We start from the raw sequence: 16,231 nt of genomic DNA, 5'->3' as shown, positions 1-16,231 counted from the left end.
TCTCTTGCCTTGGCCTCCTGAGTAGATGGGATTACAGGCACGCATGCTACCACACCAGACTAGTTTTTATTTTTAGTAGAGATGGGGTTTTACCATGTTGGCCAGGCTGGTCTCAAACTCCTGAACTCAAGTGATCCACCCACCTCAACCTCCCAAAGTGCTGGGATTACAGGTGTGAGCCACTGCACCCAGCCAGAGCTTGGCTTATTTTTTAAAAGATAGGCCAATGTTGGCTGTGTGTGGTGGCTCATGCCTGTAATCCCAGCACTTTGGGAGGCCAAGGCAGGCCAATTACTTGAGGTCAGGAGTTCAAGATCAGCCTGGCCAACATGGTGAAACCCCATCTCTACTAAAAATACAAAAAACTAGTGCAGTGTGGTGGTGTGTGCCTGTAATCCCAGCACCTGTAATCCCAGCTACTCCAGAGGCTGAGGCAGGAGAATCACTTGAACCGAAAGGTTGGGGTTACAGTGAGCTGAGATCGCACCACTGCACTCCAGCCTGAACAACAGAGCAAGACTCCCATCTCAAGAAATAATAATGATAAAAGGGTCGGGCACAGTGGCTCACATCTGTAATTCCAGCACTCTGGGAGGCCAAGGCAGGCGGATTCCCTGAGGTCAGGAGTTTGAGACCAGCCTGGCCAACATGGCAAAACCCCATCTCTACTAAAAAATGCAAAAATTAGCTGGGCACGGCTGGGTGTGGTGGCTCATGCCTGTAATCCCAGCATTTTGGGAGGCCAAGGCAGACAGATCACCTGAGGTAGAAACCCTGTCTCTACTAAAAATACAAAAATTTGCCCGGTGTGGTGGCGCGTGCCTGTAATCCCAGCTACACGGGAGGCTGAGACGAGAATCACTTCAACCAGGGAGGTGGAGGTTGCGGTGAGCCGAGATCGCACCATTGCACTCCAGCCTGGGCAACACGAGTGAAACTCCATCTCAAAAACAACAAAAAAATTAGCTGTGAATGGTGGCACGTGCCTGTAATCACAGCTACTTGGGAGGCTGGGGCAGGAGAATCGTTTGAACCCAGGAGGCGGAGATTGCAGTGAGCCGAGATTGCGCCACTGCACTCCAGGCTGGGCGACAGAGCAAGACTCTGTCTCAAAAAAAAAATAATAATAATATATAGGCCAGTGTAGCTGGAGTAATTTGCAAATTATGTGTGGAGGCAGAGATTAGACAAGGAATGGGAGAAGGTCATAGATGAGGGCCAGATCACATAGTATTTGGTGGTAAGGAATTCAGATTTTATCCTTGTGGTAATTGGTGGTGTGGAGATGGTTAAAAACAAGGTTGGGGCCGGGCGCGGTGGCTCACGCTTGTAATCCCAGCACTTTGGGAGGCCAAGGCGGGCGGATCACAAGGTCAGGATATCGAGACCACGGTGAAACCCCGTCTCTACTAAAAAATACAAAAAATTAGCCGAGTGTGGTGGCGGGCGCCTGTAGTCCCAGCTACTCCGAGAGACCGAGGCAGGAGAATGGCGTGAACCCGGGAGGCGGAGCTTGCAGTGAGCCGAGACTGCGCCACTGCACTCCAGCCTGGGCGACAGAGCGAGACTCCATCTAAAAAAAAAAAAAAAACCAAGGTTGGTTTGGGATGTGTTTGAAGAGAGGACTTGCTAATGGATTAAATTTGGAGGATAAGGTAAAGAGAAATTGAAGGAGTGACACTTGGGTTTTGGCTTGAACAATAGATCTTGTTAGTAATATTAAATTAGATAAAGAAGGCATGGTAGGGAATATAGGGGAGTGGGAAAGGCAGGAAGCAGGAATGGAACCAGGAACTCTGTTTTAGATGCGAGAATTTGTTGTTGTTGTTGAGACAGCCTCTCGTTCTGTTGCCCAGGCTAGAGTGCATGGAGTGCGGTAGCATGATCTCAGCTCACTGCAGCATCCGCCTCCCGGTTCAAGTGATTTTCTTGCCTCAGCCTCCCGAGTAGCTGGGATTACAGGCACCTGCCACAATACCTGGCTAATACTTGTATTTTTAGTAGAGATGGGGTTTCACCATGTTGGCCAGGCTGGTCTTGAACTCCTGACCTCAGGTGATCCACCCACCTCGGCCTCCCAAAGTGCTGGGATTACAGGTGTGAGCCACTGTGCCCAGCCAGATACATGAATTTTGAGATGTATACTAGATATCTGGATAGAGAAGTTAAGTAGGCAGTTGGACACATTGTATGAAGCTCAGGGGTACAAGGAGGACTATAAACATAGGAGTCTTCTGACAAATTTATCACTAGACTCCTCATTCAAGTAACTAGGAAATGTCAGATATTCTTCCCCTAGTAATAGCCAGTGGTTATACTCTTGCCTTTATTTTTCTTCACAATACTCTTGGCAACGCATAACCCTTTCCTACAATCTGAGTTTCAGTCAGAATTGTTTCTGAGCATTCTTCCTCAAATTTCTCCCCAGTCTCATTATTTTTTATTCTCATGTCCGTGACCAGTCATAATAGTAATTATGAAAAACCTCTTTCTTTAGTGTATTGAATGTATATTTTATCATTTTGGTGTGTTAACTGTAAATCTCTCAGTGGAAATCTGAAAAGCCTTTATTTCCTTAGATGATAATATACAATTGATTTAGGAGATAGGGAATTTTTCAGTTACCTTTATAACAGCACAGTATTAGCAGTCTAATCTAAATGCTAAGTGAATGTTTTGAGAGGAGATAGATGTTGAAAATTAAAATACATTAAGTCCCAGTGAGGTGAAAAGCCAATTGTTAATTTCTGCACACAAAAGATTTGCTTCAGTGAATTGATTTCAACAGCTGAGATCCTAGTCATTTCACTTGGTCTACCAAAAAGAATGATTATACTTGCTTTTGGTCAAACCTATGCCCAGCAATTCTTTTTTTTTCTTTCTTTCTTTTGTTTTTTTTGTGTGTGTGTGTGTTTTTTTTTTTAGTAGGGTCTCACTTTGTCACCCAGGCGGGAGTGTGGTGGTATGATCATAGTTCACTGCAGCCTCCAACTCCTGGGCTCAAGTGATCCTCCAGCTTCAGCTTTTCAAGAAATTGGGACTGCAGGCACATGCAACTGTGCCTGGCTGAAGTTTTATGTATCTTTTTTGTAGAGAAGGGGTCTCACTGTGTTGCCCAGGTGGGTCTCGAGCTCCTGGTCTCAAGCTATCCTGCCTCAGCCTCCCAAAGTGCTAGGGTTATAGGTGTGAGCCATCGGTGCCCAGCTACTGCCTGCCTGGCAATTCTGAATGCCTTATATATATATATATTTTTTTTTTTTTTTTTTTTTTTTTTTTTTTTGAGACAGAGTTTCACTCTCACCCAGGCTGGAGCGCAGTGGCATGATCTTGGCTCACTGCAACCTCCACCTCCCGGATTCAAGCAATTCTCACGCCTCAGCCTCCCGAGTAGCTAGGACTACAGGCTCACGCCACCATGCCCAGCTAATTTTTGTTGTTTTTTTTTTTTTTGGTTGGGGGGGGTTTGGTTTTTGTTTGTTTTTTGTTTGTTTGTTTTTTTTTGTTTTTTTTTTTTTTTTTGAGACGGAGTCTCACTCAGTCACCCAGGCTGGAGTACAGTGGCACGATCTCAGCTTACTGCAAGCTCCGCCTCCCGGGTTCATGCCATTCTCCTGCCTCAGCCTCCCGAGTAGCTGGGACTACAGGTGCCTGCCACTACGCCTGGCTAATTTTTTTGTATTTTAAGTAGAGACGGGGTTTCACCGTGTTAGCCAGGATGGTCTCAATCTCCTGACCTCGTGATCCGCCTGTCTCGGCCTCCCAAAGTCCTGGGATTACAGGCGTGAGCCACCACGCCCGGCCTAATTTTTGTTTTTTTATTTTATTTTATTTTTAATTTTTTGAGATGCAAAATGGAGTCTCACTCTGTTACCCAGGCTGGAGTGCAGTGGCACCATCTCAGCTCACTGCAACCTCCACCTCCTGGGTTCAAAAGATTCTCCTGCCTCAGCCTCCCAAGTAGCTGGGATTACGGGCGCCTGCCACCACACCCAACTAATTTTTTGTATTTTTAGTAGAGATGAGGTTTCACCATGTTGGTCAGACTGGTGGCGAACTCCTGACCTCAAGTGATCTGCCCGCCTTAGTCTCCCAAAGTGCTAGGATTACAGGGGTGAGCCACTGCTCCCAGCCTGAATGCCTTAAATATGACGTGTCTGCTCCACTTCCACTGAAGGAAGCTTCTCTTTCTCTGATCCTGATGGTTTGTGTTTGGTTTCTTTCAGCATGATTTTGAAGTCAGAGGAGATGTGGTCAATGGAAGAAACCACCAAGGTCCAAAGCGAGCAAGAGAATCCCAGGACAGAAAGGTAAAGCTCCCTCCCTCAAGTTGACAAAAATCTCACCCCACCACTCTGTATTCCAGTCCCCTTTGCAGAGATGGGCCGCTTCATCTTGTAAGACTTACTACATACATACACAATGCTAGATACTTTCACACAGGTTCTTTTTTCACTCTTCCATCCCAACCACATAAATAAGTATTGTCTCTACTTTATGAATGATAGAACTAAGAGATTTAGAGAGGCTGAGTAATTTGGATTCCCGTATGGGGTTCAGATCTCAGCTGATAAGTGGAAGAGCTGGGACTTAAAGCAGATAAGAATCTAAAGCCTTTGCTCTTTTCACTTCACTGGGGTGTCTTTCTCTCTCTCTCTCTTTTTTTTTTTTCCAAGATGGGGTCTCACTCCGTTGCCCAGGCCAGAGTGCAGTGGTGCAATCTCAGCTCAGTGAAAACTCCGCTTCCCAGGTTCAAGTGATTCTCCTGCCTCAGCATCTCAAGTAGCTGGGAATATAGTCATGCGCCACCACACTGGGCTCATTTTTTGTATTGTTAGTAGAGACAGGGTTTCACCTTGTTGGCCAGGCTGGCCTCGAACTCCAGACCTCAGGTGATCCCCCCAACTTAGCCTCCCAAAGTGCTAGGATTATAGACATGAGCCACTACGCCCAGCCTAGGGTGTCTCTCTCTCTTTTTTTTTTTTTTTTTGAGACGGAGTCTCGCTCTGTCGCCCAGGCTGGAGTGCAGTGGCGCAGTCTCGGCTCACTGCAAGCTCCACCTCCCGGGTTCACGCCATTCTCCTGCCTCAGCCTCTCCGAGTAGCTGGGACTACAGGCACCCGCCACCACGCCCGGCTAATTTTTTGTATTTTTTTTTAGTAGAGACGGGGTTTCACCGTGGTCTCGATCTCCTGACCTCGTGATCCGCCCGCCTCGGCCTCCCAAAGTGCTGGGATTACAAGCGTGAGCCACCGCGCCTGGCCAAGGGTGTCTTTCTCTAAAGCAGTGTGGTAAATGCTGTGAGCAGGCCATACATAGTGCTGTCTGTGGAAGCATAGAAGAGGAAGTGATTAATAACAGCTAAATTTTTTTTTTTTTTTTTTTTTTTTTGAGACGAAGTCTCAGTCGCCCAGGCTGGAGTGCAGTGGCACGATCTCAGCTCACTACAACCTCTGCCGCCTAGGTTCAACCGAGTCTCCTGCCTCAGCCTCCTGAGTAGCTGGGATGACAGGCACCTGCCTCCACGCCCAGCTAATTTTTGTAGTTTTTAGTAGAGACAGGGTTTCACCATCTTGCCCAGGCTGGTCTTGAACCCCTGACCTTGTGATCCACCCGCCTTGGCCTCCTCAAGTGCTGGGATAGGCGTGAGCCACCGTGCCCGGCCAATAATAGCTAAAATTTATATAATGTTCACTAGGCCAGGCACAGTGGCTCATTCCTGTTATCCCAGAACTTTGGGAGGCTGAGGCAGGCAGATCTCTTGAGCCAAGGAGTTTGATACCAGCCTGGGAAACATGGAAAAACCCCATCTCTACCAAAAAAAAAATACAAAAATTAGCCAGGCGTGGTGGCATGTACTTGTAGTTCCAGCTACTCGGAAGGCTGAGTTGAGAGTATCTCTTGAGCCCAAGAGGTGGGGACTGCAGTGAACGGAGATTGCACCACTGCACTCCAGCCTGGACAACAGACAGAAGGTCTCAAAAAAAAAGATCACTCTATGCCGGGACTGCTCTAAAGGCCCAACCATGTTTTAACTAATTAACAATTTTATGACAACTCTATGAGCTATGTACTGTAATTATGCCTATATTACAGATGTGAAAATTGAGGCTCAGAGAGGTTGAATAAGTTGCTCAAAGTTACACAGCTAATAAGTGATGGAACTAGAAGTTGAACTCAGGAAGTCTAGCTCCAAGTCTAAATTCTTTGTTAATTTATTTTTTGGGCCAGAGTCTTACTCTGTCATCCAGGCTGGAGTGCAGTGCCGCTATCTCTGCTCACTGCGACCTTCACCTCCCAAGTTCAAGCAATTCTTGTGCCTTGGCCTCCCACGTGGCTAGGATTACAGGCATGTGCCACAACAACTAGCTAATTTTTTGTCTGATTCTGTTGGCCAGTCTGGAGTGCAGTGGCGCAATCTCAGCTCACTGCAGCCTCCAGCTCCCAGGTTCAAATGATTCTCGTGCCTTAGCCTCCCAAATAGCTGGGATTACAGGCACATGCCACCACACCCAGATAATTTTTTGTATTTTTAGTAGAAACAGGGTTTCAACATGTTGGCCAGGCTGGTCTCAAATTCCTGACCTCAGATGATCCGCCTGCCTCAGGCTCCCAAAGTGCTGGGATTACAGGGGTGAGCCACCACGCCCAGCCTTAATTTTTATGTTTTTATTAGAGATGGGGTTTTGCCATGTTGGCCCGGCTGGCCTTGATCTCCTGGCCTCCAGTGATCCACCCGCCTCGGCCTCCCAAAGTGCTGGGATTACAGGCATGAGCCACTGCACCCGGCCTCCAAGTCTAAACTCTTAAAAACAATACTATAGTTTCTTGAAAAGTTGTTGAAGGCTTCACGGAGGGAAAATAAATGGAGCATTCTAACAACTTTGCAGATGAGACCCAAGAAGACTCAGTGACTTTCTCCTGATCATATTGTAGCAGATGACTTAGCCAGAACTCTGACTACCTCTCAGGGAGAACTCTGCAAGATTTCACACCTACCTGTCAGGCCTGAGCTGGCTGCTTTCTCAGCTCCCTAAGTGCTATGTTCCCAGTCTGCTTTTCTTCCTTTTTCAAGTGTGCACTACCAGGCATTTCAGAACATCCCAGGCTGGTCGCGGTGGCTCATCCCTCTAATCCCAGCACTTTGGGAGCCCAAGGCGGGTGGATCACCTGAGGTCAGGAGTTCAAGACCAGCCTGGCCAACATGGTGAAACCCCATCTCTACTAAAAATACAAAAATTAGCTGGGCCTGGTGGTAGGCACCTGTAATCCCAGCTCAGGATTACTCGGGAGGCTGAGGCTAGAGAATCGGTTGAACCTGGGAGGCGGAGGTTGCAGTGAGCCAAGATTGCACCACTGCACTCCAGCCTGGGGACAAGAGGGAGACTTCATCTCAAAAAAAAAAATCCCAGCTGGGCGCAGCGGCTCACTTCTGTAATCCCAGCACTTTAGGAGGCCAAGGCAGGAGGATCACTTGAACCCAGGAGTTCAAGACTAGCCTGGGCAACATAGTAAAACCCTGTCTCTGCAAAAAAGTTTAAAAATTAATTGGGTGTTGTAGCGCACTCCTGTATTCCCAGCTACTCAGAAGGCTGAGGTGAGAAGAATGCTTGAGTCTGGGAGGTCGAGGCTGCAGTGAGCCATGATGGTGCTACTGCACTCCAGCCTGGCCAACATTATGAGACCTTGTCTCAAAACAAAACAAAACATCCTTCTACTGAGCACTTTCTGTCCCTTTATAGAAACTTAAGAGGGAACCAGTAGAGGTAATTTCCTAAGGAAAACTGCTTTGGGACATGATCACAAATCAAGCCTGGAGTTTTGAACTCTTGAGGTCAGCCTGTTTTTACCTTCTGAGCCTATCAAGTAATTGTTCCAGATGCCAAGAGAAGCTGTTGGCCTTATTTCTGCTTCTGCCTTTACCACAGGGGAGCGCCATGTGAGCCAGTCCTCTGTTTTTCCTCCACTGTATGCTAGGTAGTATTAGCACCAGATTCTTCCCCTCTTTAAAAAGAAATTCTAGTGCTTTGGATTTTTTCCTCCATGCAGAATAGCAATAATGGAAAGTATGTGGTCAAAGTAATGACATTCTGAAGATACTAAATGTCATAGTATTTTTCTCTGGAAGAGAAATGTATATGTAGAGGTGAAACTTCAAATTTCTTTTTTTTTTTTTAGATGAAGTTTCGCTCTTCTTGCCCAGGCTGGAGTACAATGGCAGGATCTCAGCTCACCGCAATCTCTGCCTCCCGGGTTCAAGTGATTCTCCTGCCTCAGCCTCCCAAGGAGCTAGGATTACAGGCATGTGCCACCACACCCAGCTAATTTTGTATTTTTAGTAGAGATGGGGTTTCTCCATGTTGGTCAGGCTGGTCTTGAACTCCCGACCTCAAGTGATCCACCCACTTCGGCCTCCCAAAGTGCTGGGATTACAGGCCACCACACCCGGCCCAAAACTTCAAATTTCTTTTTTTTTTTTTTTTTTTTGAGACAGAGTCTCGCTATGTCACCCAGGCTGGAGGGCAGTGGCGCGGTCTCGGCTCACTACCAGCTCCACCTCCTGGGTTCACACCATTCTCCTGCCTCAGCCTCCTGAGTAGCTGGGACTACAGGTGCCCGCCACCATGCCCAGCTAATTTTTTGTATTTTTAGTAGAGATGGGTTTTCACCATGTTAGACAGGATGGTCTCCATCTCTTGACCTCGTGATCCGCCTGCCTCAGCCTCCCAAAGTGCTGGGATTATAGGTGTGAGCCACTACACCAAGCCCGAAACTTCAAATTTCTTATCTCATAACTAGACATCCTCATCACTGAGTGTTAGCCTGGATATAAACATTCCTAATCTTTTGTACTTTTCATGTCAGCATTTGGCTCCAGCTGGCTGCCTGGGGAGAACTTCTAGCATTATGAGCATGTAGGTCCTATCAACAGGTTGGGGGTGCAGTTTATTCATGCAGATAGTGAGAGTGGCACAGATGGATGCTGTCCCTTAAAACAAGCAGACTTGTCTTTGGGAGGCCGAGGCGGGTGGATCATGAGGTCAGGAGTTCAAGACCAGCCTGGCCAACATAGTGAAACCCCTGTCTCTACTAAAAATACAAAAAATTAGCTGGGTGTGGTGGTGTGCACCTGTAATCCCAGCTACTGGGGAGGCTGAGGCAGGAGAATTGCTTGAACCCAGGAGGTGGAGGTTGCAGTGAGCCGAGATGGCGCCATTGCACTCCAGCCCAGGCAACAGTGCGAGACCCCGTCTCAAAAAAAAAAAAAAAAAAAAAAAACACAGACTTGTCCTGCTGCCCTTTCTTTTCCCTCTGGCGGTAAAGTAAGAGTGTGTGTGTGTGTGTGTACGTCCGTCAGTCTGTCTGTCAAGGGGGAGGGTGACCACTTTCTGAAAGGCCATCTGTGTATTTTTAGTTTCCTGATTTTTTTCTCTATCGCAGTCTCTTTGAAGCCAGGTGAATTTTAGGCCTCAGCACTTTTCTTTTTATTGCAATGGGAAGGTCAAGACACTGAGAGTCACCCAAAACATATCCATCCAAATGATACAATTTTAGGGTTTATTTTTAAGTGATACCCAAGTTATTTGCTAAGAACCTATGCCAGTGTGTATATGAGAATTTGCACTGTCCCACACTATTGCCACCAGCCACATGGGACTGTTTAAATTTAAATTTTACAAATTAGCCAGTCGTGGTGGTGTGCACCTGTAATCCCAGCTACTTAGGAGGCTGAGGCAAGAGGATTGCTTGAGCCCAGGAGTTCAATACTGCAGCAAGCTACGATCGTGCCACTTTACTCCAGCCTGAGTGACAGAATGAGACCTCATCTCTTCAAAAAAAAAAAGAAAAAAATTAAAATATGAAGTTTAGTTCTTCATTCACCCTAACCACATCTCCAATGCTCAATAACTATATGTAACTCATGGCTACCTTATTAGCATAGATATAGAACATTGTGACTATCACAGAAAGTTGTTTTGAACAGTGTTGCCCAGCCCTGTAAGTGGAAGAGGCGGTGCAGTGTGATCTGTGTCTTCAGGAAACCAGGCAGTCAGGCTAGTTCAATGAGGAGAGGCAGAACCTGGCTTCACTTCTAGATTAAAAACTGCTTAGGTGGCCTAAAGATACAATGGCCATTCTCAGAGTAGTGAGAAAGAAGGAACAGATGTTTAGGGGGCTAGAAGAAAGTCAGAGAGGGCCGGGCGCAGTGGCTCATGCCTGTAATCCCAACACTTTGGAAGGCCGAGACGGGCAGATCACGAGGTCAGGAGTTCGAGACCAGCCTGACCAACATGGTGAAACCCTGTCTCTACTAAAAATACAAAAATTAGCCAGGCGTGGTTGTGTGCGCCTGTAATCCTAGCTACTTAGGAGGCTAAGGCAGGAGAATCGCTTGAACCCTGGAGGCAGAGGTTGCAGTGAGCCCAGATCGCACCACTACACTCCAGCCTAGGTGACAGAGAGAGACTCCGTCTCAAAAAAAAAAAAAAACAGAGGAGACAAGGAGCGTGTACACCTAAAATCAACATAGACCACTCTGTTGATGGGGTCATGGTGAGTACTTGAGGTACCAAGTCTGGATAAACATCAAACTTCAGCCAATAACTTTGAGTTTCTAGGCATCCAAGCCTCTTATTAAACATACAGAAGGACATTTTTTCCCTTGCATCTAACAAGTAAAAGCGGCCGGGCGCGGTGGCTCACGCTTGTAATCCCAGCACTTTGGGAGGCCGAGGTGGGCGGATCACAAGGTCAGGAGATCGAGACCACGGTGAAACCCCGTCTCTACTAAAAAATACAAAAAATTAGCCGGGCGTGGTGGCGGGCGCCTGTAGTCCCAGCTACTCAGAGAGGCTGAGGCAGGGGAATGGCGTGAACCCGGCAGGCGGAGCTTGCAGTGAGCCGAGATTGCGCCACTGCACTCCACCCCAGGCGACAGAGCGAGACTCCGTCTCAAAAAAAAAAAAAAAAAAAAAACAAGTAAAAGCACCTGCAGAGATCATTAGGGAGGAGCCTTGGCCTGATTGGTGGCAAAAGTGAATGCTCAGTCCTTGAATGACAAAGAATGCCTGTAGAGTGCAGGTCAACTACATATGCACTTCAAAAAGATCTTCTGAAATCCTGTAGTGTTCTGGACATTGGACTGCTTGTCCCTGGGAAGTAGCAGCAGAAATCATCAGGTGGTGAACAGAAGAAAAAGAAAAGCTCTTCCTTTTTGAAAGTGTGTTTTTTGAATAAAAGCCAATATTCTTTTATAACTAGATTTTCCTTCTCTCCATTCCCCTGTCCCTCGCTCTTCCTCTCTTCTTCCAGATCTTCAGAGGGCTAGAAATCTGTTGCTATGGGCCCTTCACCAACATGCCCACAGGTAAGAGCCTGGGAGAACTCCAGAGTTCCAGCACCAGCCTTTGTCTTACATAGTGTAGTATTATAAGCAAGATCCCACGATGGGGGTTCCTCAGATTGCTGAGTTGTTCTAGAGGCTATTCTATTTCTCTACCACCCTCCAAACAAAACAGCACCTAAATGTTATCCTGTGGCAAAAAAAAGCTATACCTTGCCCCCTTCTCAAGAGCATGAAGGTGGTGAATAGTTAGGATTCAGTATGTTACGTGTTCAGATGGCGTTTAGCTGCTGTTAGTGCCAACATGTTAGTGAGAAAATACCTTTGGATAGGTAAAAATCAAGAAGGAGTTCTCCTCTTCCTAAACCATCTTAATTTACTTACATAGAAGAAAGCACAGCAGCTGGCCCACCATGAACAGGCCCAGAGCAGGGGAAGATTCTCGGTGAACATTTTCTTTTCTTTTTCTTTTTTTTTTTTGAGGTCGAGTCTCTATCGCCCAGGCTAGAGTGCAGTGGCGCGATCTCGGCTCACTGCAACCTCCACCTCCCGGGTTCAAGTGATTCTCCTGCCTCAGCCTCCCAAATAGCTGAGACTACAGGCGTGTGCCACCACGCCTGGCTAATTTTTTGTATTTTTTTTTTTTTAGTAGAGACGGGGTTTCACCATGTTAGCCAATATGGTCCCGATCTCCTGACCTCGTGATCCACCCTCCTCAGCCTCCCAAAGTGCTAGGATTACAGGTGTGAGCCACTGTGCCCAGCCCTCTCCGTGAACATTTTCTAATTAAACTTGACACTGAATACAATGTTATGCTTAGGACTGCTATAAAGCTCACCTCTGGAGTTGCGCAGCACAAAGGCCTTGGTGTGTGTATAAATTTGGTTTGTTCTTTTCACAGCAAAAGCTACCCACCTTTGCCTCCTGTGCCTGCTTCTGCCCAGGGACTTAGGTCCTCTTACACCTTAGAGGAAGGCCTTAGCGTCTGGTCACAGGCAGATCAGTGACAGCAAGAAAACCTGGCTGCAATGTAATTTTGCTTCCATCCTCTATTATCAATTGGATTTTTATGAAATTTCCAAGTTCCACTCAAGGATTTCTCAGTGTTTTTTTACTTTGGTATAGTGGAAACCAGGGTTGCCAGGAAGTATTATTTTGGGGGTGAGTTAGTCAACCTTCGTTCAGTCAGACAGACAGGAGCACCTCAGCAATTCCCAGAAACGGGCTGATGGGAAAGAGCAACATACATGAATGTCTTGAAGAACACATCCAACAGAGCCCATTGGGCAGTTCTGATTTTCCAGGTACACAGAGAACATCTCCACAGTCTCCTCTGATTTCTATTCCCCTGAGTATATGGATTCCAGCTCAGCATGTAGCCTTTCCCTGCTGAGTCTCTAACCAGGATAACGTGTATTTTTTTGACTGGATGAATTATATTCCCATCTCTTGACATTTACAGTAATTACCACCAAGTATGGTATTTTCAGTGGCTGTGATTATCAACCAACACAGAATTAGGATGAAGGGAGGAAGGGAGGGAAGGAAGGTGGGTGTTTTTTCACACAGTGTCTTAGCCAGCAATTTAGCAATTAATGGAAATTAGATCTTCGATTTATTTTTTTTCTTTCAAGCATTTTATTTGAGAGACTATCAAAGCTTATACCAAGTGGACTTATGGAGACTGATAACCAGAGTACATGGCATATCAGTGGCAAATTGACTTCAAATCCATACCCCTACTATTTTAAGACCATTGTCCTTTGGAGCAGAGAGACAGACTCTCCCATTGAGAGGTGTTGCTATAAGCCTTCATCCTGAGAGTGTAGGGTAGAGGGCCTGGGTTAAGTACGCAGATTATTGCAGTGATTTTACATCTGAATATCCTGTTTAGATCAACTGGAGTGGATGGTACAGCTGTGTGGTGCTTCTGTGGTGAAGGAGCTTTCATCATTCACCCTTGGCACAGTAAGTATTGGGTGCCCTGTCAGAGAGGGAGGACACAATATTCTCTCCTGTGATTGAGCAAGACTGACACCTGTCAGTCCCTATGGACGCCCCTACTGTAGCCTCAGAAGCCTTCTCTGCCCACATACCTGTGCCAGAAGACTCCACCTATAAGGGATGTTAAGGATTTGAGAACTGCACATATTAAATATACTGAGGGCAGACTCTTTCCCTCTCTTTTTGCCATATGTCCCTCCCCCTCCTCTCTGTGACTGCCCCAGCATACTGTGTTTCAACAAATCATCAAGAAATGATGGGCTGGAGGCTGGGCATGGTGGCTCATGCCTGTAATCCCAGCACTTTGGGAGGCCGAGGCAGGTGGATCACTTGTCAGGAGTTTGAGACCAGCCTGGCCAACATGGTGAAACTCCATCTCTACTAAAAACAAAACAAAACAAAACAAAAAGTAGCCGGGCCTGGTGGAGCATGCCTGTAATGCCAGCTACTTGGGAAGTTGAGGTGTGAGCATCGCTTGAACCTGAGAGGCAGAGGTTGCAGTGAGCCAAGATTTCACCACTGCACTCCAGACTGGGTGACAGAGTGAGACTTTGTCTAAAAAAAAAAAAAAGAGAGAGAAAAAAGCTAGGCGCGGTGGCTCACGCCTGTAATCTCAGCACTTTGGGAGGCTGAGGTGGGCAGATCACAAGGTCAAGAGATCGAGACCATCCTGGCCAACCAATATGGCGAAACCCCGTCCCTACTAAAAATACAAAAATTAGCTGGGCATAGTGGTGCACGCCTGTAGTCCCAGCTACTTGAGAGGCTGGGGCAGGAGAATCACTTGAACCCCGGAGGCGGAGGTTGCAATGAGCCAAGATCGTGCCACTGCACTCCAGCCCGGGCGACAGAGCGAGACTCCGTCTCAAAAAAACAAAAAAAAGAGAAATGATGGGCTGGGCCTAGTGCCTCACCCCTGTAATCACAACACTGGGAGGCCAAGGTGGGAGAATCGCTTGAGCCTGGGAGCTAAAGACCAGCCTGGGCAATACAGTAGGACCTCATGTCTACAAAAAAATTATGAAAAATTAGCCAAGGCCGGGTGCGGTGGATCATGCCTATAATCCCGGGGGTGAAGTTGAGCCCAGGAGTTTGAGACCAGCCTGGGCAACATGGCAAAACCCTGTCTCTACCAAAAAGACAAAAAAATTAGCCAGAGGTGGTGGTACGCGTCTGTAGTTCCAGCTACTTGGGAGGCTGAGGTGGAAGGATTGCTTGAGCCCAGGAGGCAGAGGTTGCAGTGAGCTAAGATCACACCACTGCACTCCAGCCTGGGTGATAGAGCAAGACCCTGTCTCAAAAACAAAAAAAAAATGATGAAGTGACAGTTCCAGTAGTCCCGCTCTGACACTTCCAATGCTCTTTCCTTCCTGGGATCCAGGGTGTCCACCCAATTGTGGTTGTGCAGCCAGATGCCTGGACAGAGGACAATGGCTTCCATGGTAAGGTGCCTGCATGTACCTGTGCTATATGGGGTCCTTTTGCATGGGTTTGGTTTATCACTCATTACCTGGTGCTTGAGTAGCACAGTTCTTGGCACACTTTAAATATTTGTCGAATGAATGGCTAAAATGTCTTTTTGACATTTTTATTGTTGTTTATTTTATATTGTAAAAGTAATACATGAACTGTTTCCATGGGGTGGGAGTAAGATATGAATGTTCATCACAAAAATATAAATCAAGGCTGAGCATGGTGGCTCATGCCTATAATTCCAGCACTTTGGGAGGTCAAGATGGAGGCCAAGGTGGGAGCCTAGAAGTTCGAGACCAGCCTGGGCAACATAAGGAGACTTCATCTGTACAACAAATTTGAAAAGCAGCTGGGTGTGGTGGCAGATGCCTGTAGTCACAGCTACTTGGGAAGCTGAGGTGGGAGGATCACTTGAGCTCAAGAAGTCAATGCTTCAGTGAGCCACGATCACACCACTGCATTCCAGCCTGGGCGACAGAGCGAGACCGTGTCTCAGAAAGAAAAAAGAAAGTACAGGCCGGGCGCGGTGGCTCACGCCTGTAATCCCTGCACTTTGGGAGGCCGAGGCGGGCGGATCACGAGGTCAGGAGATCGAGACCATCCTAGCTAACACAGTGAAACCCCGTCTCTACTAAAAAATACAAAAAATTAGCCGGGCGCGGTGGCGGGCGCCTGTAGTCCCAGCTACTCGGGAGGCTGAGGCAAGAGAATGGCGTGAACCCGGGAGGCAGAGCTTGCAGTGAGCCGAGATCGCACCACTGCACTCTGGCCTGGGTGAAAGAGCAAGACTCCGTCTCAAAAAAAAAAAAAAAAAAAAGAAAAAAGAAAGTACAAATTTACACAAAAACAATAAAATAATCCCAGTAATTCCACCACTTGGAGATGATCACCATAAAATTCCACCAGGCATATGTGCGTATATATACACATGTGTATTTTACAAAATGTAATCATAATTACACTGTTTTGCCTTTTTCCTTGAGATATTACATACATTTTTCCACATTGTTAAATTACAATGCTGTTTTCCTGGTGGCTTTCCTTTAACAGATTGAAGTTCATGTTAATACAGTTGCCAGAGGCTGTGGGCTTTCACCATCACCAGCAGTCACTCCTACGGCCTCTTCAGAGCAAGGCCTTATGTCCTGAAGCATTGCCTTTTTTTTTTTTTTTTTTGAGGTGGAGTCTCACTCTGTCACCTAGCAGGCTGGAGTGCAGTGGCCCAGTCTTGGCTCACTGCAACCTTCGCCTCCTAGGTTCAAATGATTCTCCTGCCTCAGCCTCAGGGCAGATCACCTGACATCAGGAGTTTGAGACCAGCCTGGCCAACATGGCAAAACCCCATCTCTACTAAAAATACTAAAAAAAATTAGCCAGGTATGGTGGCACGCACCTGTAGTCCCAGCTACTTGG

The 16,231-nt window shown here is 46.9% G+C and overlaps 1 protein-coding gene across 50 annotated transcripts in view; it reads left to right on the top strand.

Moving 5' to 3' along the window:
* The window catches only part of BRCA1 (BRCA1 DNA repair associated), a 102,515-nt gene that overhangs the window by 70,461 nt on the left and 15,823 nt on the right, over positions 1-16,231 (top strand). For 48 of the 50 annotated variants that reach the window (XM_063629056.1, XM_063629051.1, XM_063629046.1 and 45 more), the window contains 4 exons: positions 4,224-4,307; positions 11,311-11,365; positions 13,236-13,309; positions 14,727-14,787. In XM_063629056.1, coding sequence (XP_063485126.1) covers positions 4,224-4,307; positions 11,311-11,365; positions 13,236-13,309; positions 14,727-14,787 — 274 coding nt within the window. The remainder of the gene's footprint in view (positions 1-4,223; positions 4,308-11,310; positions 11,366-13,235; positions 13,310-14,726; positions 14,788-16,231) is intronic. The other 2 variants (XM_063629062.1, XM_063629058.1) reach the window with 1 other exon arrangement.

This window comes from Symphalangus syndactylus, chromosome 20 (assembly GCF_028878055.3).
Source record: "Symphalangus syndactylus isolate Jambi chromosome 20, NHGRI_mSymSyn1-v2.1_pri, whole genome shotgun sequence".
Taxonomy (NCBI): Eukaryota; Metazoa; Chordata; class Mammalia; order Primates; family Hylobatidae; genus Symphalangus; species Symphalangus syndactylus.
The sequence above is the reverse complement of the archived record's forward strand: the minus strand, read 5'-3'. Positions and strand labels throughout refer to the sequence as shown.